General features: G+C 42.1%; 1 protein-coding gene across 7 annotated transcripts in view; it reads left to right on the top strand.

The window, feature by feature from the left end:
* Positions 1-22536, top strand: part of LOC147015525 (sodium/potassium/calcium exchanger 2-like) — a 107978-nt gene extending 85442 nt beyond the window's left edge. For all 7 annotated transcript variants that reach the window (XM_085850342.1, XM_085850341.1, XM_085850336.1 and 4 more), the window contains 4 exons: positions 6075-6269; positions 8585-8674; positions 12396-12562; positions 20629-22536. In XM_085850342.1, the coding sequence (XP_085706468.1) occupies positions 6075-6269; positions 8585-8674; positions 12396-12562; positions 20629-20878 (702 nt within the window). In that variant the 3' untranslated portion in view covers positions 20879-22536. The remainder of the gene's footprint in view (positions 1-6074; positions 6270-8584; positions 8675-12395; positions 12563-20628) is intronic.
* The last annotated feature ends 2841 nt before the right edge of the window (positions 22537-25377 follow it).

Here is a 25377-nt window from a genome sequence, read left to right as displayed (position 1 = left end):
TTAAACCAGCCACAGATTGGGCATCCTCCAGTAGGTCTATCCTAGTCTTTCCTTGGGAAATCAAAAGTACTCACAGTCTATAAGGCCTTTGTCTGTAAAGCAATGGAGTGTTGCTCTCCTCGATGGGTGGATGCCCCAGCATCACATGTCTCTCCTGGATTCTGTGCAATCTAAAGCTCTCAACATTATTGGAATCTACCATGATGATATGAAGCAAAAGGTCTGTCGCTTTCATATCGCAAGAAGGGTGATGGGCTCTTTAAAAAAAAAAAAAAATTTTCCTGTCAGACTGTCTATTCTCCAACATTGCTCCCTCTGCTCTCTCAGTCCTCTGACACTCCCTGGTAATTCCAGGATACATGTCTCTTTCCAGTAACCTCCTCCTGATGAAACATCAAAAATCCAGGCTGACTGCAGAACCCAACACCATTGTACCTCACTTCTCCAGTCTATTGAACCACCTTCAAGAGACCACTCCTTTCCACTCTTCCCTCCAAGGCTTCAAGCAGGCAGTGTACTGCCACCTCATGTCATGTCCAAACCTATCTCATCATCTTTATTACCCACACAAACTCTTCCAAACAACTTTCTTCTTTGCTGGTTTTGGTGTCTCTTCGCATTCTCCCTTCATTTCCTCCTCCATCAAAGGTGGACAGAGTTTATGTTTTCACTCCTGTCAAAACCTGTCAATACTTTTCATCTCAAAACGTTATGGACAGATTCAGACGAAATTTGGTGAACTGGTTGGGTTTGCGACGAGGATGGATTGCTTAGATGTTGGTTAAAATCTGGATTCAGATCCAAGAATTTTAATTTTTTTAAAGTGATTCTTCACCATTGAGAGACAGGTCAGGTCAGGTCAGGTATGGGAGCATGTGCCAGAACAGCGCGTCGCTGCGTCCACTTTCCGCCGGTACTCCAGGGGCCTCCGTCTGGCCATCCCCCAGGCAGATGCCAGGCCCATCCCCATCTCCTTGAGATGATGGTCAACCTGTTGCAACCATGAGGCACGTGGTCGGCCCACTGGCCTCCTCCACTCATGAGACTCCCTCGCTGAGAGAATCTGGTGAGCAGGATCAGAGTCAGGAAAACGAGCCACATGTCCATACAGCCGCAACTGACGCTCACGGACTATGCAGGTAACAAATCTCATCCGAGTCTCTCTCAGCAACCGCTCGTTGGACACAAAATCCGACCAGCGATAGCCAAGGATTCTCCGAAGAGACCTGGTACCAAAGGAATTAAGTCTCCGTCTCAGATCCTTGGTCAGAGTCCAAGTCTCGCACCCATAGAGCAAGACTGGAAGTACCAAGGACCTGAAGACTCGGACTTTCGTCCTCCCGCACAGGTACCGGCAGCGCCACACCCCATGATCCAATGAATCCATGACTCCCCAGGCCCGACCCAGACGTCTATTGACCTCTGACTCGCAGCCAGCAGAGACATGAATATCACTGCCAAGGTAAGTGAATCTCTCCACGACCTCAACATCCTCACCACAAACACACAGACAGGACAGCAGCATCCAAGATGTCACCGAAAGCCTGGATCTTAGTTTTGACCCAAGAAACCCGTAATCCCAACGGCTCCGACTCCTCATTCAGCACCTCGAGGGCCCCCAAGAGGATGTCTAAAGTCTCCGCAAAGATGACTGCATCATCTGCAAAGTCAAGGTCCGAGATCTTGACATTCCCAAATGACGCACCGCAACTTGATCTCTCCGACATCCTCCCTAGAATCCAGTCCATACAAGTGCTGAAAAGTGTGGGGGCAAGTACACATCCCTGACGAACTCCAGTAACAACTGGAAATAAGTCAGAGATGGTACCACCACACTTCACAGCACTCTCAGTACCAGAGTAGAGTTCAGACATTAGATCGATCAGTTTTGGTGGCACCCCACGAAGACCAAGAATCCTCCAGAGGACATCCCGATTCACTGAATCGAACGCTTTACAGAGATCAACATAGGCTGCAAGCAGCCCCTGCCGAAACTCTCGTCTGCGTTCGGTGAGGACACGAAGTGCAAGGATACGGTCAATCGTTGACCTCTTTGGTGTAAAGCCTGACTGCTCTGGACGCTGGTGCTCAAGCAGATGGTGGCGAACCCTATCGAGAATTATCCGAGCAAAGACCTTGCCCGGCACTGAGAGCAGCATCACCCCTCGGTAGTTGTTGCAGTCTTGGCGATCACCCTTCCCTTTCCAGAGAGGGACAACAAGGCCCCTCTTCCAGTCAGTTGGGATGATGCCTGTGTTCCAGGCAGAGCACAAAACTGCATGCAACGACACGAGTGCAGCATTTCCACCAGTCTTGAGAAGTTCGGCATGGATGCCACAGATCCCTGGAGCTTTGCCCTGTTTCAACTGGTTCACCGCAGCCCGTGTTTCCACAAGCGTAGGTGGACCACAGTTGATTCAAGGGTCAGCAACAGGGATTGTAACACCCTTGACGTCCAACTCGACAGTTGGGGGATCAGCCTGGTACAACCGCTCAAAGTAACCGGCCCAGCGGGCCTTCACTTCAGACTCCTCTGTCAAGAGCCTACCACTCTCTGCTCGAACTGTAGTGCTCCGAGGGATGGGCTTGGATGAACGTAATGCGCGAATTCCCCTGTAAGCGGGACGAGAATCACCTGTCCACAGGTGATGCTCTACCCCCTCACAGATTCCTCGCACATAGGCCTCCTTGTCCACCCTCAGTGCACGTACAGTTTTACGCCTCAGCTCCCTGAACAGCTCAGCTCTGCCATTCAGCCTGGCCCTGCAACTCTGGTCAATGGTATCCAGTGTCCCTTGAGAGACAAAATTCTTCTTTGCCCTGTGGTGAGCTCCAAGGCATCCACCGGCAACATCAAGGACGGTGGTCTTGAAGGCGCTCCACAACTCTTCAGGACCCCCCAAAGCACCCAGACCCCCCAAGTGTCCACTCAGCCTGTTCGCAAACTCCTCAGCTACTCTCTCATCCCTGAGCTTGGCAACATCCAGTCTCAGCTGGGATGGTACCATTCTCCAGGATTTAAGGTGCAGCTTTAGAGTTGCTACAACAAGCCTGTGGTCAGTATTGAGGAACTGAGCACTCCGGTAGACCCTGCAGTTCTGGATCATCCTCCAACGACCGTCAATGAGGACATGGTCAATCTCCTTTGCCACACCGCCAGCGTTGGAATACCAAGTCCAGCGATGAGCTTGTGGGCGCTGAAACCATGAACCAGCCACCCTAAGTCCATGACTTCTTGCAAAGTCAAGGAACTTAGTGCCATTCTGGTTCATAGTTCCTGACCCATGGGGACCAACACATACCTCATAACCATCCCTATCAGTTCCAGTCGATGCATTGAAATCCCCCAAGACTAGAAGTGTATCTCGTCTGGGGCACTGATCAACCACAGACTCCAGTGTGGCGTAGAATGCATCCTTCACGGTGAGATCACTCGCCTCAGTCGGAGCATAAACAGAGACCAGGGAAATGACACCCAAGGAGTGACGAATCCTTAATTTCATAATACGCTCGTTGACCGGTGTTACCTCAATTATCATTGGGGTCAGCTTATTGGACACAGCTGCAGCAACTCCTTGGGTATGGTAACCATCAGAGAGACAGGGCCAAAAACGATATAGCCTATAGCATGATATTTCAAACAGTTGAAGACTGGTTATGACAAAAATTGGTGGCTGAGTTGGGTATGTGACAAGAATAAGCCAATTCGATTTTGCTCAAGGTACGGATGCAGATTCAGCTGGAGTGGGATTATAAAACAAAACTTAAACCGTTCAGCCTGGCAGAGGTAAGTGCTCTACCTTGTGTCGTTCGTTTCCTGTTTGTTTATTCCCCTGCTGATTGTGCCCAACTATTGTCCCACTCCCCCACTGTCGAATTGACCATTGCCTTCCATGAGACTCACTAGTTTTAGAGAGGAAAAAAAAATTCTCTCTCTCAACTCCTACCTTTACGTTGAGATGAGGAGTGGGAGTGGAAGGGTGTATTCAATAGGAATAGTGAATATTTAATCCTAAAACCTTGAAATTATGTAAAAAAAAAAAATCCAAAGTCATTGTGGGGGGGGGGGGGGGGTTAAGGGAAAAAGAAAAGTGCAGAATTGAAAGCTTCTGCTGAAGGGCAATTGAATGAACACAGAGACTGCATTGACCAAGGCCAAAAAGCATGCTCCAACAAAGGCCGTAAATTTCATTTTGCAGACTGACCTGACTCGTGTATGCCTGGTGTGGGCATAATGGTTAGGGTGGTGGGTTTTGGATCCCAGGGTCCTGAGTTCAAATCTCACTCAGCTGTTGAATTAATACCAGGTGGGGTTAACTTGGCCTGTCATCCTCCCGAGGTCGGCAAAATGAGTGCCAGCTTGCTGGTATCCTGTGTCGGAGTGGCGACCCGTCCAGGATTGTGCCCAATAGTCAAGGAGACTGCTTAAGCAGCACAAACGCTCTGCACAGAGTATGGTCCCAATCTCCTCCTAACTCGTGTTCCTTGATCTGTACACGTTTGCACGTGTAAAAAAAAAAAAAAAGGCTGACCATAAAATGTAACAATCCTTATTGTATGAGGGCTAGCCACTCAGCCATCTTGTAATTAGATCACAGTGAGACGGTCATTAGGACCATTCAGGATTTGAGGGTGGTAGTACACAATGCCATCAACTCAATCAAACAAGTAAAGGAGGTTGTAAACATTTTTTTTCAATGTCGAGCTGAGAATCAAGGAGAGGCATCACCTTCATAGAAATTTATCATGCATGTCACAATCCAATTCACCATGGGTGTCTTGTTTCTGACTATTTATCAAAAAATTGGCAATGTATTACATTTTGAACATTGCATCAGATTTATTTTACTGTATTCTCCTTCAAAGGATAATTGAACTCAAATGTGATGTGTTTAATATAAATGATTTGTAATGGATGAAGGCTTTGAAAATTTTTTTTTAAATAATTTCATGGAGTGGAGCAACATCTTGCAAGAGCCAGAACTTGTACATATTTATTTATCTCCTGTGTTCTCTCATTTTTAGCTCACCTGGACTTTATTCCGGTGAGGTTATGCGATCACGCAGTGTCCGTATAGTAGCTCAGTCAGTTCTGTTCTTGCGTATGTCAGCTTGGCTGCCAGGTAGCTAACATTTTGTTGGGACACGGCTGTGCTGCTGATGCTGTGGCCCTATATCAGTACACTGATATTCATTTCGCCGACCTCGGAAAGGATGACAGGCCGAGTCAACCCCACCTGGTGTTAATTCAGCAGCCAACAGGGCTTAACCTTGGTACCCTAAGATCCCAAACCAGCCACCCTAACCACTAAGCCAACCCCAGGCTTAATGAGTCTGTGAACACTTCAGTCATGATTGCTTGAACCAAACACAATTTTAATGAAATTTGGCCACAAGCTTCATATCTGATGCCTAATGAAGGTGTAATGACCTCATCAAAATCTGCGCTCATGAAAGGATTGAAATCGGACCGAAAACGCAAAAAAAACAAACATCCTGCACCAACCTACCCGGGGTGTTGCATCAGCAGCACGGCCATGCCCTCATATGAGCCAACATGAGCTATAGCCTGTAGAAACATGAGCTGTAATCAGCATCGCGAGGGCTTCTATTCAACCAATCACGTGACCAGATTCTGCACATGAACAAAATTTCGATATTTTATTGACGTTATTGACTCTTGCTCCTGATCCAGGTGAGCTTCACGATCCCTGGTCCTATTTTTACTCTCCATATGGAGTGTACTCCTACGATGCTCTATCCCAAGCAACACAAGTCTTTTTTTTTTCTTTCTTTCGTTTTTCTGTATACATAGTTGAGGCTTGTGGAAGAGCTAGTGTTAGTACACTGATCGGATCAGGAGAAAATGAACAGTTGAGAGAGGGGGGAGGCACCAACAGCAGAGTTGAAAGCCAAGATAGTTACAAAGCCTGATGCCATTCTTTGAATCAAAACTTATTTGGAAAGATTAATGAACTGTACAGTCTATTGTGCCAACATAAATGTTTATCTAAAAAGCCTTTATGACTACAAGCACTAGGAAAAAAAAAATAGTGTCTTTGTGTGTTGTGCAGAATGGCGGTGGAACTGTGGATGGAGTAGCAAGCAATGGAAATGGTATTCTTGAGATCATGACTGACGAAGAGGAAGAAGATGAGAAACCTTTGACTTTAGAGTGGCCAGACACCTGCCGAAAACGCATCACCTACCTGTTTCTCCTGCCACTCATTTTTCCTCTGTGGCTTACTTTGCCAGATATGAGGAAGCCCGTGAGTTTTCCCACTCAGTTGTAGTCTTTAGTCTCTAATTTTCTCTCTCTTCCTGACATGCGTGTCAAGGGTTCCATGTGCGTGGGAAAAGGTAATAGCTTCGAAGTGTTATTAATTTAACAGGACATCCTGCTCTGGAAATAATATATAGTTCCTCATTGTGCCACATGATGATTAACATTGCAGCCACTTTGATTCACTATAATTATTGTGTGTTTCGCACATTTGCAAATTGCTCTTTGGATTACAGCTCCTCATTAAGCCACATTTGGAGATCTTGCTTTGCCTTTTATTTAAACGGAAAAACATCAAGACAAAAAAAAGAAAACAACTCACAATTCCATCATTGCATGGTCATCTATGGATTTGGAGGATAGGTCAGCGGGCGCATACGTGGCATCGAGATATCTAGTCTGGGTTTGGCTGGCAGGATGGCCAATAATGTGTGACGAGCCAACCAGGATTGTAGCCTCGTAACTGCTTTGGCAGCACCATTGCTCTGCATAGAGTATACTACATGATGATGATGATGATGATAATGATGGTGAGTGTGGATTTTATTTTTGGTCTGACTATAAACTACCATCCTGGTGTCTTTCAGGCAGAGAGGTTATTAATCAGGGCGACCATTCCTTGGAAGAGATGTTATGCAGGGTATCTCATCGACTGGTATTCATTTGTTGATAAATAATCCACAGTAAATTTTGAAAAGAGTAGGGCAAAGTGTGCTGGAACTCTGGCCAAATTATACAACCCTACCCTCACTCTGGGCTGCTTTGTCAGCACCTGCAATCGACTAGCGAGTGTCGAGGGTACATTTTCAGTGATCGCAAGTCGGTTCATTTGTCGCAAGTCCCCATGATTTCCACATAAAGCAAAGTCGAAAGATGGCAAAAAGTTCCGACAGGAATGACCCAATATCAAATTTTGAATTAAAAACAAAAATCTTCTGTTTTGACCTCTGTGACTCCAACTCCCCACCCTCTGGGACATGAACCGGAGATGTAATCCAAAATATCGTAACACATTTCATGCGTCCCCCCAATGTTATTTGCATATACAAAGTTTCATTAAAAAAAATAGTTTTAAAATGTGCCCGTAATGATATTTTTTGCTATTTGAACCCACCCCAGAGCCCCAGATGGGGGCAAAAATGATACTGCTTTCACACCTTCTTTGAATGTGTTGATCATAACTTCCAAGTTTGGTGAATTTCTTCACAACCGTTTAGGAGGAGGTAGCGTGATGGACGGATGGACAGACAGACGGAGCTGATTACAATAACCCTATCGTTTTGGGTTTTTTTTTTTTTTGTTTAAGTGTGGGGATCATGATACTACTTCACAAAATTGATGGAAAAAGCACTTTTTGAGTTGAGGTCGACACACAAAAAAGGAAATGCATTTCACAATCTCGGAAGGATTTTTCAGGCTTTGATTTTGTGACGGTAGCAATTTCGAAGGTTTATACAGAGTGATGAGGGTTTTCGAGTTAAGTATGTGAGTGCGAAGCCACGAATAGCTTTATAAGATTGGACAAGTAATGTGCTGGGAAGAGAATGGCAGTGAAGAGGTTTTCTATTATGTGGTGTTGACACCATGTTTGTATATTTCCTTTATTCATTTCACACCATATTCTGAAGAAACTATCACGGTTTGAGTGATGATCACCAGACCAGAAATAGGAGTACATTTCAATCACGTGATTTATTCGAATTAAAAAAAAAAAAAACCAACATGATTATAGGACTCGTGATGTTTGATGCATGACTCTGCAGGAGCAGAACTATAATAGATTATACTTTCATCCTGCCAATTGTTTTCCTCAATGGAATCACAAACGGAACAATGCAATAATTTTTATTTTATTTTACAATATAAAGAAATTAGCAGAAATTTTAATACTTGCCTGTTGATTCTCCGCCCCCAGGTAACACAGCTCTCTCATGAGCTTCAATGTCTAGCTGTATAAGATCTTTCTAAAAACTTTAGCATCGCAAATGTCAATCCGACTGCTATTGTTAATATTTTTTTAAATCATTAATAACACACCTTCACCACCGGCGCATGGATTCGTAACCAGAGGGTGAACCGTTTTTCATGAGACATCTTTTGGTTTGTAAGCACCATCTGATCTGCAGTCATTTGCTTTCTTGATTGAATGTTAAGGAATAAGATGATTCTTTGCATCATGTGATGGATTGCAAAGCTTTAAAAAAAATAAAATCCTGAACAAAATTTGCAACAATTAAGATTGTATTTGGAACAAGGTCGTCGTGCACTTGTCGCCAATGTTTTTGCTCATTTTCATTTCAGACGTTGAAAAAGTACGTTGCGTTGACATTTTTTGGCTCCATCATCTGGATTGGGGCCTTTTCTTACCTCATGGTGTGGTGGGCACATCAGGTGAGGTCGCATATTTTTAACTTTCAATCAGAGTACTTTTGAGAAGGAGAAACAATTTTAAGTACTGCCTGATATGAACACGATGCTGCATTTGGAATTTGCCATCAATGCAAGAAACGCTAAACATGGAACTAGTATAGATTCACACACTGGAAGTTAAATCGCCAACATTTTTTTTGAGGAGGATAGAAGATATATTCTCACAGAGAAGCAAAGAAGAGGATTATGCACCATCAGAAAACCATCACTTGCACAGATTTAAATGCATGATGCTTCTGTGAAATTGTCACAAGGTGGTCTTTTCTGTGTGCAAGTACAAACTACTCCAAATGTATTGGGTTATGATGCACAACGAGACCTCCTATCACTGATCTAAATATATTCAATGTCTTGCCTTACAATGTGTAAATATTCCTGTTTGACAGTCCATCGATATCATATGTATTTTATTTTTTGAAAACCAAATAAACTTGTACCGTACGAGAAACATGAGAAAGCCACGACCTGCCAGTCTCACTCAATTCCGATACTTCCTTCCTAACTCAATTACGAAATTCACTTGATATTTCCAAGCAGAATGGTTAATTGGGTATTTGAGGGAGTTCGCTTCTGGTGTCTGTCAGACCTGAACAGCTGCCAATTGGTCAGCATTTTGCTCTGCCCACTTGATCCGACACATGGGTTTATCATCTGATGTCACTGCTGTGTGGCTAACTTAAGCTCACCATTTTTATGGGCACTTAATGAATACCAAGCGCAGAAATAGGACAATGGATTGATGTAATAAAGTGACAGAAATAGAAGCCAACAAACCATTCCAGAGTTTGCTTTGGTCTTTCCCAGGCAAAAATGCTACAGTTAGAACTATAGTATATGAGAGTAGTACTCTCATATACACAGTAGTCTGCAGGAATGTTATTTTTGCTTGGGGGTTTATATTTATTTTGTGTCCCTATGTCTATCCTTATGTCTACCCTAATGTCTCGCATCTTGTGATGGTCTTGGGCTGTTTGCACACCCTCCTCCAATTGTTCATTACCTCTGCCACCGAGGGTGAAGGAGGTTATATTTTCACACCTTTCTGTCTGTTTGTCTTGTTTGTCTTGTTTGTTTGTGTGCAAGATATCTCAAAAAGTTGTGGACGGATCCGAATTAAATTTGGTGGAGAGACTCGGTGTGTGACAAGGACGAACTGATTACATTTTGCTGAAGATCTAGATCCGGATCCAGCTACTATAATTTTTTAAGTGATTCTTCACCATTGAGAAATCGTGCCAAACTGATATATAGCACCATTGATTTCTTAACAACGAAGTTTTTTTTTTTTCCACTTTCCTCACTCATACTGTTTTATCAAATGCCTATTCATCATAGCTACGAATCGCTGGGTACATTGCAATGCTTACAAACAATCAGCGACACCAGCATTCGTGGCTTTATTTCATTTCTGCACATGCCATATCCTCGAGAACCTCTTAATCTAAGCCTAATTACAAAATAAGAGCTCCAGAATTGAAGTTAGCAGCAGTTCTGACTCCTAAAAATGTGTTCATTTGTCCAATCTGGATATAGTTTAGACATTCAGATATGGCTATTGCTTGCCAAGCCAGCCGTCCTTGACAACCATTGAATTGGAGTGCTTGCTTGAGTGCTTAAGCCACTTGCCGAGTGTCCATCAGTTGACGGCGGTGCAGTTCGTGTCTCAATCAGGATGTACAGTCAGCAGTTGCTTCAAGGTAGAGCATGTTCTGATAACGCATTTTCTCTATAGCACAGATTTAATGTTCAACAGAAACGGCAACAACAACAACAACCACACTATTTCATTCTGAGGAAATCATTCACTCACTGCGGATGCTTTTGCCCCACTACGTCATTCTGAGGAAATCATTCACTCACTGCGGATGCTTTTGCCCCACTACGTCATTCTGAGGGAGTTGTTCGTGATGAACATGATCCCGACCGCATGAGAAGTTCCAAGGTGCGGAGGGAGATGGAGAATGTCCTGAAATGTTACAAGGAGGTCAACAAACAGAAAATGAAGGCATCCATTGAAATCTCCATTGTGAAGTTCTTCAAACAAAATCCCAAGCGAATCAGCCTCCATTTCATCTTCTGAGCCTTCAACCTCAACTGGACATCCTGTCACACCTGAATAAGCCTGCCACAAGCAATATGTACTGCATCCAACCCCACTCATGACAACACTAATTAAAAAGTAATTAATTTTAATATTTTTATTTGTTATACTTTTTATTTATGCATCATTTACTGCTTTTTTGCTCATCCTCGTCCCCCCTCCCCTCTAGGTCTCCCTACCACCTCGCTCCTCCACCTCTCTCTCTCTCTCTTTTTCTCCCCATCCCCTTAGAATACCCATCGGCTGGATGGTGGTTATCTCCAGACGTGTGCGGACGTTGGGTGTGGGTGGTTATGTCCCGATGCTCCTTCCCCTCACACTTCCCTCCCTTGCCATTTTCTCATGCTGCCTTCCCTTTCCGCATCCCTCCTTGCTTCTCCTCCTTCCTCACCCCCTCCTCATTCCACACTCCCCCTCTTTCCTCGCTCACCCACCCCTCCTCGCTCACCCACCCCTCCTCACCACGACCTCCCTCCCTCCTCGCCTCGACCTCCCTCCCTCCTCGCGTCGATCTCCCTCCCTCTCCTTCTCTCCTCTCCCCTCCACTCCTTCTTACGCCTCCCCCACCCCCTGTCAATATTCCTGTCGGCAAATGACGGGTTGTGTTTGCTAGTAAATAATAAACAGTGATACAAGGACAATGAGATATCATGTGTTTTAGAAGTTAATTTAAACATTATTACAGACCTGTGATGTAATGGTTGGAGAGTCTGGGAGGCCTGTAGTTCGATCGGCTGAGTCATTTCAAGGACTTTAAAAAATTGTCCATGCTGCTTTCTTGCTTGTCATTCAGCATTTAAAGGACAGAGCAAGGATGAACCCCATGGGTTGTCATTGCAAGTGGGGTACTCTTTAATTTCCCCACTGACTGTGAAGAGAAAACCGTTGTCACAAAATTGGCATCACTGGTACCCAGAATGCTCGGCGAAGTTGTATTTGTTTATATGGAGTTAAGATATTTTGTGGAGCTAGGGATGCATATTTAGGAGTTCATGGCAAGGCAAACTGACATATTATTTGTACCATCATCGAGATGCGAGACTATCTGGATGACCCAGTATGCACACTCCACTCTATTCTGTCTGGCCTGTGTTTGAATCACATCCCAGGTATAAACTGGCATCCTGGTGTGTCACAGGCAGGGTGATTCATCAATGAGTGTGCCTTCCCTTGGATGGATGTTAAACTTGGTGTCCCGTCTGCCAGCATTAGTTGGTGGACGTTAAAGATCTTCCGAGCACATACCTCCGCCATGCGACACGGTGTCTCTCGAAGAGTAGGCGAGCTATCGCTGGCACCATATTCACATTCCAAATTCCTGCCCGAGCTACTGCTGGGAAGGCAATAACCAACCACCCAGTATAATACCTGCCAAGAAACTGATGTAGCAGCACCGATGCTCAGTAAGAGAGTATGCTACATCAGAATCAGAATGAACATACCTTGTGGAAGGAAAATGTGTATCTTGCAACTTTGTAGACCAACAACAGGTGCCCGATATAGTATCGATCATAGTGTATACGGTGTGTTTTAGAAGTTAATATTTGATTAATAATAGCACCTGTGTGACCTTTTTGCCAGGTGGGTGAAACCATTGGCATTTCAGAAGAGATCATGGGACTCACAATCCTGGCAGCTGGTACCTCCATTCCAGATCTTATCACAAGCGTAATTGTTGCTCGAAAAGGTTTGGGAGACATGGCAGTTTCCAGCTCAGTAGGAAGCAATATTTTTGACATCACTGTCGGGTAAGGAACCATGATAAGATTATGAGTCTTTGGAGCTTTTTGTGTTATTCGTTTATTATGATTATGATCGAATGTTTTTATTTGTTTGTTTTGTTTGTTCTCCTGAATAATAATGGGTATTTTATTTATGTATATTTCCTAAACACATGGAAGAATAAATTTGGACTGCTGAGGATGTTGCACATATGGGAGAAGGAAGGGGTTGCAGAGATGCCAAGATGGATGTCATTTTATTCTACTTTCCAGAATTTTGTTTTTACAGTAAATAACTTTGAGGTGCCTTAAGGTTTCCTCTGAACGATGGCTTACTCCATAATGTGGGGCTTACAATGTACATTTCATGTCACCACCAAATATAAGCCTGCCAGCTAACTTGTATTGTTACACAGGAAAGAAAAAGTAAGGGGAAGGGTATCACTATGAGCCTGTTAGGTATTTATGGGGCGAGGAGGAGGGGAGGGGCTGGTGGGGGATTGAAATTAACATTTTTGCTTACATAATATTGTTACGAATTCTCACCCGCCGGCGTGCGAACGACCGGGTTTAACCGAATCGCGGCCGTACGCCCACCGGACGAACAATTCAGTCGCCGCTTTCCGGATCAATGCCAAAAACCAGCCACGGGTGTGTTCTTAACGCACACCACGGCCTAGTCAACACTCAACCCGCGCTACAGGGTCCGATCGCCGAATGGCCGATTTACCTTATTATTCGCGCGGGCAGACTACTGAGAGACCGTACCTCAACGAGGCCTACTTGGACACGAGCCGCTTTAAGCAGCTCGCTCCTTTTTGGGATAACCGAGCGGGCTTTTATCGCGAGGCCTCGTTGGACCCGATTCTATTATCGGTTATTCAACAACCAACTATATTCCGAGTGCAATATGGCAGTTCAATTGGGGAAAAGGATGCAACGAGCAGGTAAACATTTGAACAAGCACATTTATTACCACACGTATGCAGTCAGGTATTCATGCAAGAAAAGCACGTATTCAAGCATGCACATATGCAATTATACAGCCAACAAAAACAATGCAAAGGAACTATGACCATCTATTAATTATGTACAGTCACTTATCGGTTTTACTTATTGGACTCGGCGCCACAACGTTCATTCAAAAGTAAAGGAAAAAACCCCAGGACAGATAAGGGGTAGATGGGACCTCTTGGAGTCTTTATAACACGGAGCCATGTAGACCGCAGAGGCTCCGCGAGACCGGGCTGGCTACCTTCACCTCGCTGGGGCGGCCCACGGTGTCCCGTCTCCACGACCCCCAGTAAGGCACGGCTCGGCAGGCCACGCACCTTGGCTCCGCTGCGCTCTCTCCTCCTTTCTACATGCCTCCACAACATCCCGCAGCAGACGACTCAGCGAGCAATCACAAACTGCAGACCTTGACAGACTTTGACCCAGGCAGAGAGCGACCACGACCTGCAGACTTCAACAGACCTCCACCGCAGACAGACATCGACCTCAGCACCTCATGGCCTTTTATGTCGATGGCACATCGCCCCTCCCTTAGCGGCGCGTGGAGGAGGAAAATTCCAGGGGCAGGGCATTTTCCTCGCCGAATCGGGGCCTTGCTTTCCCTTTTCCAGGGCATCGTTTCTTCATAGCGAGTGGTGTCGCTTTATAACTCTTTTTGTTGGGTTCTCCTCCTGCTGCGCTGGCCGGCGCAGATGTTATTTGTTGGGGGGTGGGGCCGTTGTCCTTTCTCCCCCAATGAATGGCAGGCTTCTCGCAACCTTGTGCTGAGGTGGAAACGCGGTTGTGTGGTTGTGAAGGTTGTGGTTAACGTGGCATGGTTGTTGTAATGGTGGAATGGCTGGCATTTTGTGGTGGCCATGAGGGTGGTGTGGTTGGGCGGTTGTGGTTATGGTGGTTGGTGTGAAGGTGGTTGGTGGTGAAGGTGGTTGGTGGTTGGCGTTGTTGAGAAGGTGGTTGGTGTGATTGGTCCAAAATAACGAGAGCAAAAGAAAAACGGCTAACTCAAAGATCACAGCCCTGATCACGCGAATAAATCCCATTCGACAACGGTGGGGAAATCTATCTGAACACGGACTTATCGACATAACTGATCTAAGGACCTATATGGTGCTCTGCGAATTTCCACAGCCGTAACAATATGTATAGGAGTCGGGAGTCGTATTTCAGTTACGAGTAATACTTGCTCCCTCCGGGAGTGAATTTTTTTTTTTGAAGTACTAGTACATACAGTATATATAATTTAATAAACAGGAATAAATTCCCACATATGATGAGTGTGAAAAAAAAATTCCTGACAACCTGAAACTCAAACTCAGGGCCTCTTCGCAAATGAGGTGACACCTCACTGAGATATTGAGTCTTCAGAATAGCCTCAGGAGTTTCTCACACTAACACTGCAAGCTACAATGTGCCTGATAGGTAGACCCCAATTTTTTTATATGTATATATACATGTGTGTGCATTATAGATCAATCTCCGGATAAAAAAACATTTAATAAAGTGGAATAAATTCCTCCATGGAGCTACCGTGGAAAAATCCTCAGTAGACTGTTTGGCTCACAAGCTATCCCAAAGACCCCCCCCCCACCCCACACTATATCCCCCTAAATGGTTGAGCAGAAATTCACCAAACTTGGTGGTTATGATAAACAGAATGATGGCGAGAATGTGCAAGAGCAGTATCATTTTTGTCCCAACCCTCTGTGCTCAAATACCAAAAAATGCAATTTCTAGTACATATTAAAACATTTTTAAAATCGTACTTTGTGCAATCAATATTAGGGGACGCATGAAATATGTAACGATTTTTTTGGATTTGACCCCCGATTCATACGAAGGGGGTGGGGACTTGAGGTCACGGGGCAGAACAGGGGGGGGGAATTCAACTCAAAATTTGATATTTGGTCATTCCCGGTGGAACGTTTTGCCATTTTTCAACTTCACATCAGGTGGGAATCACGGTAATTTGCAATGGCACACCGTCCACTAGGCTCGAGTAATTACCTCCGCCACCGAAGGTGGAAGGAGGTTATGTTTCTACCTCTGTCTGTTTGTGTGCAGGATATCTCAAAAAGTTGGGGACAGATCCAGATGAAATTTGGTGGGCAGGTTGGGTGTGCGACAAGGACAAATTGATTCAATTTTGGTGAAGATCTGAATCTGAATCCAGATCCAGTAATTTTTTTCAGTGAGTCTTCACCATGGAGAAATTGGGTTAAACTGATGTATGGTGCAGGATAATATCTCAAAAAGCTGTGGACAGATTCGGATGAAACTTGGTGGACAGGTTGGGTGGTGACAAGGATCGATTGATTTGATTTTGATGAACATCCGAATCCGGATCTGGATACGAAAATTGTTTAATTTTTAAAGTGATTCTTCACCATTAAGATATAGGGCCAAAAATGATATGTAGCACGATATTTAACCTCCGCCATCGAAGATGGGCGGAGGTTACTGTTTTCACCCCTGTCTGTTTGTTTGTGAACAGTATTACGGAAAAACTCCTTGACGGATTTCGACAAAACTTGGTGGGGGGTTAGGTATAGTCCAAGGATCATGCCATTAGATTTTGGACTTGGTCCAAAGTCCAATATGGCCGCTATAGCGGCCATTTTGAAAAAACGTTTGAATTTTTAGCTCACCTGTTCGAAGAACAGAGAGCTATAGCGATACCCCCAGTGTGAGCGTCAGCGTGAAAATGTTAAATTTTTTGTATTACGGAAAAACTCCTCGACGGATTTAGACGAAACTTGGTGGGGGGGGTAGGTATGGTCCAAGGATCATGCCATTACATTTTGGACTTGGTCCCCCCCCAAAAAAAATTGTTCGAGAATTTTTTTTTTTTTTTTGCATTTCTCCATGTTTTGTGATTTCCAACCCCCACCCCCAAAAAAAATTTAGAGAAAAAATTTTTTTTTTTGGCATTTCTACATGTTTTAAGTGATTTCCAATCCCCCCCCCACCCCCCAAAAAAAAAGTTCGAGAAAAAAAAATTATTTTGCATTTCTACATGTTTTAAGTGATTTCCAACTCCCACCCCCAACAAAAATTGTTGGAGAAAAAATTTTTTTTTTTTGCATTTCTAGATGTTTTAAGTGTTTTCCAACCCCCACCCCCCAAAAAAATATTGAGAGAAAAAATTTTTTTTTTGGCATTTCTACATGTTTTAAGTGATTTCCAATCCCCCCCCCAAAAAAGCTAGAGAAAAAAACTTTTTTTTTTCATTTCTACATGTTTTAAGAATTTCCAACCCCCCCCCAAAAAAGTTAGAGAAAAAAACTTTTTTTTTTGCATTTCTACATGTTTTAAGTGATTTCCAACCCCCACCCCCCAAAAAATATTGAGAGAAAATTTTTTTTTTTGGCATTTCTACATGTTTTAAGTGATTTCCAATCCCCCCCAAAAAAAGTTAGAGAAAATTTTTTTTTTTTTCATTTCTACATGTTTTAAGAATTTCCAACCCCCCCCAAAAAGTTAGAGAAAAAACTTTTTTTTTTTGCATTTCTACATGTTTTAAGTGATTTCCAATCCCCCCCAAAAAAAGTTAGAGAAAATTTTTTTTTTTTTCATTTCTACATGTTTTAAGAATTTCCAACCCCCCCCCAAAAAAAAGTTAGAGAAAAATTTTTTTTTTTGCATTTCTACATGTTTTAAGTGATTTCCAACCCCCACCCAAAAAAGTTAGAGAGAAAAATTTTTATTTTGCATTTCTACATGTTTTAAGTGATTTCCAACCCCCACCCAAAAATGTTAGAGAGAAAAATTTTTTTTTTGCATTTCTACATGTTTTAAGTGATTTCCAACCCCCACCCCTCCAAAAAGTTAGAGAGAAAATTTTTTTTTTTTGCATTTCTACATGTTTTAAGTGATTTCCAACCCCCACCCCCCAAAAAATATTGAGAGAAAATTTTTTTTTTTGGCATTTCTACATGTTTTAAGTGATTTCCAATCCCCCCAAAAAAAGTTAGAGAAAAATTTTTTTTCATTTCTACATGTTTTAAGAATTTCCAACCCCCCCCCCAAAAAAGTTAGAGAAAAAACTTTTTTTTTTGCATTTCTACATGTTTTAAGTGATTTCCAATCCCCCCAAAAAAGTTAGAGAAAATTTTTTTTTCATTTCTACATGTTTTAAGAATTTCCAACCCCCCCCCAAAAAAAAGTTAGAGAAAAATTTTTTTTGCATTTCTACATGTTTTAAGTGATTTCCAACCCCCACCCAAAAAAGTTAGAGAGAAAAATTTTTATTTTGCATTTCTACATGTTTTAAGTGATTTCCAACCCCCACCCAAAAATGTTAGAGAGAAAAATTTTTTTTTTGCATTTCTACATGTTTTAAGTGATTTCCAACCCCCACCCCTCCAAAAAGTTAGAGAGAAAATTTTTTTTTTTTGCATTTCTACATGTTTTAAGTGATTTCCAACCCCCACCCCCCCCCAAAAAAAATTTCGAGGAAAAAAAATTTTTGCAACTTTTTTTTCAACGAAATTTCGATTTCTTTTTTTTTGCATTTCTACATGTTTTCAGTGATTTCCAACCCCCCCCCCCCAAAAAAAAAATGTTGGAGAAAAGAACTATAACTCTGTCAGCACTGTTGACATCATCTATCTATAATTCCAGCAATCTGTGTGTGTGTCTGTCTGTCTGTCTGTCTGTCTGTCTATCTGCGACCGCCGTTTCTCGATGACCGCTGGTCCGATCAGATTGAAAATTGCCAGGAATATTGCCGGAGACCCGCGGATGTGCCTTTTCGAGGTTTGATATCGATCGGACGAGCGGTTCCCAAGTTACGGCCATTTATCTGTCGACCAATGACAAGACATGGTGCTATGACATCACGAATGACGCCACAAAGTAATGTTTATTTACTCTTTTTTTTTTTTTTCTTGCACGATCGACGGTCCGATCTGATTGAAACTTGCCAGGAATATTGCGGGGGCCCCACCGATGTGCTTTTCAAGGTTTGATATTAATCGGACGAGCGGTTCCCAAGTTACGGCCATTTATCTGTCGACCAATGACAGGACACAGTGCTATGACATCACGAATGACATCACAATTAATGTTTATTTATTTACTTATTTTTTATTATTTCTTTTGCATAATTGAAACTTGCCAGTAATATTGCTGGGGATCTGCGGATGTGCCTTTTCGAGGTGAGAGACAGACAGACAGACAGACAGACAGACAGACAGACAGACAGACAGACAGACAGACAGACAGACAGACAGACAGACAGACAGAACATACTGGCACTCACCTATGGGCACGCACATACGGGCCCGCCCCTATGGGCACGCACATACGGGCCCGCCCCTATGGGCCCGTACTAGTATTTAATAAATAAGATATAAGGTTCACTTGAGTGACCTAGCAGTATTGGCGGCGGAGGTTTTGCACTCTCCTGAGTGCTCCCCCTCTAGTTTCCTTTCTAATGTTTTTATCTACCACACTATTTTTATACACCCGATATATATATATATATATATATATATATATATATATATATATATATATATATATATATATATATATATATATATATATATATATATATATATATATATATATATATATATATATATATATATACATATGGGGGCGTATTATGTGATACCGGTCGTCCGTCTGTCTGTCTGTCCGTTCCTGTCCGCACTCTAACTCCCAAAGTTTTCAACTTTCACGTTTCATATTTGGTACATAGGTACAGACTGTGGAGACGGTGTGTAGCGACATATGTTCGTCATCTAAAGTGGTTGCCATGTCAACCAGGATGCTGTTTTCCATGTAGTAGCACAATTCTGTATATACCTTCTTGTTAGGGCGTATATTATGCTCACTTGCGCTCTTGTTACTGATTACAATATACAAATACATATATTGCTTTATACTTATACTTCACTGCAATGCTTTATAAAAAAAATATTAATTATTAGACTCGTCTTTTAAAAACGATAAATGTATAAATAGGTGAGCATTGGGTGGCTTTGACACCTACACTGGTTGTTTTTACATTTCTATATGTTTTAAGTGATTTCCAACCAAAAATAAATAAATTTGTTAGAGGGAAAAAAAAATTTGCAACTTTTTACAAAAAAAATTCGATTTTATTTGAAAAATATTTGAATTTTTTTTTTGCAATTTTACATGTTTTAAGTTATTTCCAACCCCCCCCCCCAGAAAAAATTGTTAGAGGAAAAAAAAAAAAGAAATTTTGCATTTTTTTTTTTTCAACAAAATTTCGATTATTTTTTTTTGCCATTTCTACATGCGCATCAATCTAGTTTAGTTTATTCAATCGTGGTTCAGTAGAGTCTGATCCGTTTTGACCTACAATAAATTGTATATCAGGTTCACTTAAGTGACCCAGCAGTATTGGTGGCGGAGGTTTTGCACTCTACCGAGTGCTCCCCCTCTAGTTCAAAAATGTATTGGGCCCAATATGTTCTCATGGATCAGGCATTGCGTGGTGGAGGTGTGCGCTCTACCAAGTGTCTTAGTTTTTTACTGTGATGTTAAATCATATATGTCATAAATGTCACGCTCACTGCAGTCACCTCACAACCCCCTTTTTTTCTCCCCTCCTCATTCCCCTGCTCTCACTTCTCAACCCTACTTATACATTATTCACATGTTTTTTTCTCAACTTATCTCGCACCTTACATGTGTAACATCTATGCAGACATCATCTACGATGACACAAAGGTGTGACTTGTTGCTCTCTGGAGATCATGGAAATAATAGGAGTTCCCTTAAAAGGAACTTCAAAGCAGGAATCCATTAGGCCCATCAAAGCCTGTGCTGTGGTTGCTAACGTATGATTGTTTGTCTGTGCTCTATTCTTTTTAACTGCTGAGCATCGAGCAAGGAAGTAGCATGTACCATTTTTTTTAAGTCTTTGGTATGACTCGGTTGGTGTTCGAACCACTTCCCAGAATCAGAAAGAATGCTCTAACAATTACGCCACAAACTTTGGTGTTTTATATTACAGAAATATCAGAACTATCAGAAAGATGCATAAATATTGAAACTTTATCCTTGCACTCATCTTGTACACATGTTTCCTTCCTCCTGTCTAGTTTGCCCATCCCGTGGCTGTTATTCTCAACCACAACGATGTTTGCGCCAATCAGGGTGCACAGTAATGGTCTGTTCTGCGCCACTGTATTACTTTTCCTGATGCTGCTATTCGTGATCATCACCATCGCATTGTGCCGCTGGCGCATGAATAAGGTTCTCGGTGCTGTCATGTTCATCTTGTATGGCGTGTTTCTCATCCTGAGTATCTTGCTCGAGCGCAGCATCCTTATCTGCCCTGTGTCCATTTGAGCTGCAAGAGCATGGAGGAAGAACAAGTCTACACGTCACGGCTGGTTTAAAAAAATAAAATCTCATTTCCAGTTTATGAACGTGCTCCTCTGCAAAAGGGCTGTGTGCTACCATCTTCCAAGACATTTTCGTCCAACTTTTTTCTCCTAAGCACGCCCATGGGCATCAGCTCTGGTTGTAGGGAAAAAACGACCTCGCTGAGTAGTTCTCGCCTGAAGCGTGAGCTCCATTGTAAAAGTCTCTAGACGTGCTGCTAATGATCCCAATGCTGCTGAAATCATTGCTGTTGTCACAAACCGTCGAAGTACCCTTCCCTCTTTGCACCTCTCTGCACCCAAGTCACTTTTAATGCTCAAGTGCAATGTGTATGCATACACAGCAAGCATGTGCATGTTTTGCTCCCATTTGCCAGTGGCATCACATCCTTTGTGTCGCTTGACTGCCACAGACCGTTTTGAATGTAACTTTGTTTTCCTGAGTTGCGCATTACAAGCACATCTAAATTGGTACAAACTGTACCTACAAGCAGGTTATCCAGCTTTTATGCCGTTTCATTGCACACAACATGCATTCGTCCTATTCTCATTTATTAGAAAAACTGATTAAAAAAAAAAAATTAAAAAACAAACAAGTGCCAGCTTAAAAGAGCTGGCTTTTCAAAAGAGGAAAAACACTAATATATTTTTTATGGAGCTACATCTTTGTGTTTTGTTTAATATGTCTGTTCATTACTTGGATCTCATTTCTTCTTATCTTCCACGTTATGCTGGGGATTGTTTTTAATGCTTATACGAGTTGATTTTGCACATTTTTGTTTGGAAATGCTGGAAATCCTTGAAAGTTCACCCTCACCCCACCCCTCCCCCTTGGCACTTGTGTTTCGTTCTTTGCATTCTTCTTTCTCTCTACCTTCACTTAAGTATCAACCTATATGCATTCACATAAAACACTTATTTTTACAATTATGCTCTGCTCTGCCTGCTCTGATATCCCAAAGTAAATTTGTGCAATAATTTCAGTGTAATCTATCGAATTTCATTGTTTAAGGGGGAACACATAAATGTTTGTTTTTTTTTCATTCACTGCACACTTACAGTTGATATTGATGTAGTTTGAACGCATGAAATGAAAATGTTCTGTTGATGATCTTGTAAAATGGACTTTATAGATGAGATGCAGAAACCTCTAAATCTTGAGAGATTAGCGGTTTGCCCAGCATGCTGAAAAAGAGAATACACAACCCTCTGTACAGTACAGTAGAACATGTCCCATGTGCTAACACTATTAGTATGTCCAATTACATTTTTGACTTTTCCTTGTCCGAGGATTTTGCAGTATGCAGCCGATAGGCCAAGGAGGTGTATTTTGCAGGACTGTGTCCAGTGTTGGTCCAGGTGAAAGAAAACTAATATTTGTACAAAACTGTAATAGCAGAAGTGTTAAAATCGGTGCAATGTGACATACACAACACATCTACACTGTATACAAAAAAAAACAACTTATCAGTTAAAGAAAAAGGCTTTATGATGGCTTAATTACTTGATCTGGACTGTTTTGGTCTGGTTTACCAAAATGAAATGCGTTTTCCTGTTGAATTGATTATATATATATATATATACATATACAGATATGATAATAAATCCTGAGGTGTTTAAATACTCCTGTGCTTGTAAATATTCTCCTTTCATTACAAGATATCACAAAAACTGCCAACGAAAGAAAAATTACAGATAACTTTCATTATTTACATCGCATGCTTTTCATAGCTAATCAGAGACCAACAAAGGCAAGACATGGATGCCTCATAATAAACTTCTAGGACCTTTTAAGTTGCTTTTGCAGATTAATAATGCAAATAATAATGTGCAGTATTTTTTTTTTTTTTTAAAGATTGCTAAGATATAATCTCCAAATGATGCAAGTTAAAACTCGAGAGCTCATGGAACACATTACCCCACACTGTCTTGAGAAACAAGGACGTGGGTGGGCGCTACAAGAAGCAAATTCGATTGGTCGTGATGACGTAAGATGCCATAATATTTTTTTCCAAGTGCTGCGAAACAGAAGGGTTTTGAAAGTGCCAAAAAGGCTATTTGTGTTCTCCAGTGTTGAAGCATATGATTAAATTGAAATAAAATAGAGATTTTAAGGGTTGTAGAAAGTTTTTTTTTTTTTTTTTTTTTTTTTTTTTTTTTTTGGAAGTTTACTGCCATTGATCCAGTGTCTTTTACACCACATATTTAATATGTTAGATTAGTTCTTCATGCCTGTTGTTTGTGTCCCATAAAAACAGTAGGTTTCCTTTTTGGAATGTTTGACTGTTTGTTTGTTTTTTTTTAATTTTTTTTTGTTTGACTGTTTGGAATCAATTTTATTTGACTGCCAGACAGGCAGACAAAGTAAAATATATATGTATATATATAAATTTCGTTCCTCTCTGTGCATATGCGATCGGAAAAATTAAGAGCCAAAGTACTATTGCTCAACTACAGGTTCGTTTTCCAATTCATGTTCTGATTCGTGATCAAAATATAACATTCAACTGAAACTAATTTGTTCCTCGATCACAACCTGACATTAGTCGACAGACAGGCAGAGAGGCAGAAGTGAACCATTTGCATAACCCTGCCTTTTTATTTGTGTGTGGGGGGTAATTATGATGATAACAAATAGAAAATGCCTGTGCTGATCTTTGCATGCTTACACGGAATGGGGAAAAAGTGAGTTTTTTTTTTGTGCACAAAATGTAGGCCTTTGGAAGAATGAGGTAACAGAGGGGGAAAAGTGACAATGAAGCAGGTCAAAAACAGAGAGGAGGAGGAGATTGGGACCATACTCTGTGCAGAGCGTTGGTGCTACTTAAGCAGTCTCCTTGGCTATTGGGCACAATCCTGGACGAGTTGCCATTCTGACACAGTATACCAGCATGCTGGCACTCATTTTACTGACCTCGGAAGGATGACAGGCTGCGTTAACCCCACCTGGTATTAATTCAACAGATGAGCGGGATTTGAACTCAGGCCCCTTGGATCCAAAGCCCACCACCCTAACCCTTAAGCCAACACCAAGCATATCAAAAACAGAGGTAATACAAAAAGGCAGGTCAATGCAATAATAACATGAATGAAGGAGAGAAGAGAAGAAAAGAAGGAAGCAATCACAGTGGTGTGCAAGAAAGAGAACAGAGTTATGTAGGTTTTCATAGAATGACTTGGAACAATGGATGCCCATTCTGCAGCCGGTTTTGGAGACTTGCATTGATATATGGTCAGCCCAGGAGAGGTTGTGGCTGATGGGGAGTCCTGGAACTTCAAGAGACTGAACCTCCCAGTGGTTGACCATGGAAATAGATTGCTGGATTAATTTGATGATCCTTTCTGTACAATGTGATAAGACTGAGATTTGCCAGTGTTGATAAGTTGTTTAATCTATAACACCAGTATCTTGTCGATTCTAGATCAGTATAAAGTGAAGCATCTGCTACCTACCTGTCAAGGTGGATGGATTACTGTGAACACAATGTGGAGTCCTCTACAAAAAGGAAGATGGTTTGTGGAAAATGCATCCTGTTGATCATCATCCACGTGGTAATAACCTGTGTAACAATGAAGGTGTTTCTATTTGAAATACTGATGGTAGTCTCATGACATTTCCAAAACCCAAGGCACGACAATGTTTGTTTTTATATTTCACGGTGTACAACTTTATTAAATTCAATTGGCTGGCAGTATAGCCTTGAGGTATGCGCACTCACCTCTTAGCTGTTTAACCTGTGTTAAGGAATCTCAGGCCAGCGATAAATTATCATCCTGGTGTTGCATCAATGTGTGAGCCCTCCCTCAGATGGATGTCGCATCTGCTAGCAATAGTTGTTGGACAATGAAGATCCCACGGTTTCTCACGAAGAATAGGTGAGCAAACCCTACCTAAATTTCCTGTCACTTCCAGTCAAATGTAGGCCTGGCCAACAGGTTTGTGAAAGACGTGTGTCAAAAACATTTAATGGACGATGCCATAAGAAAGGGAATATTTGTGGCCATTAAAGAGATAATCGTATAATTATGTCCGATTCAAGTGAAAAAGGACTTTCTTACCAAATATATTACTTAACTAGAACGAGCAATCAAAAATTGCATACCCTCGCCTGTACTTGTTTTGTGTGGTTTTATAGACATACTCACATTTTAATTGTCTTACATACTTTATAGTCATACTTGCATTCTAATTGAACGTACATTATGGTGGTACTCGGTTGGCTACCACAAGGGAGCGTTTGTGGCCTATGTTAGCACATTCTGTGTGGACAGACAGACAAATGGACTCAAATGAAATACCCTCTCCTCTGGCGAGGGTAACGAGAACAGCATTCATCAGAGTGCATACCTCCACCAGGCTGAACAGTTTGTTTTGTATCCCACTGATAGGCCAGATCTGCATCTGGATCTTACTCAAAATCTAATCAATTCGTCCTTGTCCTGCACTCAACCGGTCCACCAAGT

This window comes from Eptatretus burgeri, chromosome 12, assembly GCF_056783735.1.
Source record: "Eptatretus burgeri isolate ZD-2024b chromosome 12, Ebu_testis_v1, whole genome shotgun sequence".
In the NCBI taxonomy this organism is placed as follows: Eukaryota; Metazoa; Chordata; class Myxini; order Myxiniformes; family Myxinidae; genus Eptatretus; species Eptatretus burgeri.
The sequence above is the reverse complement of the archived record's forward strand: the minus strand, read 5'-3'. Positions and strand labels throughout refer to the sequence as shown.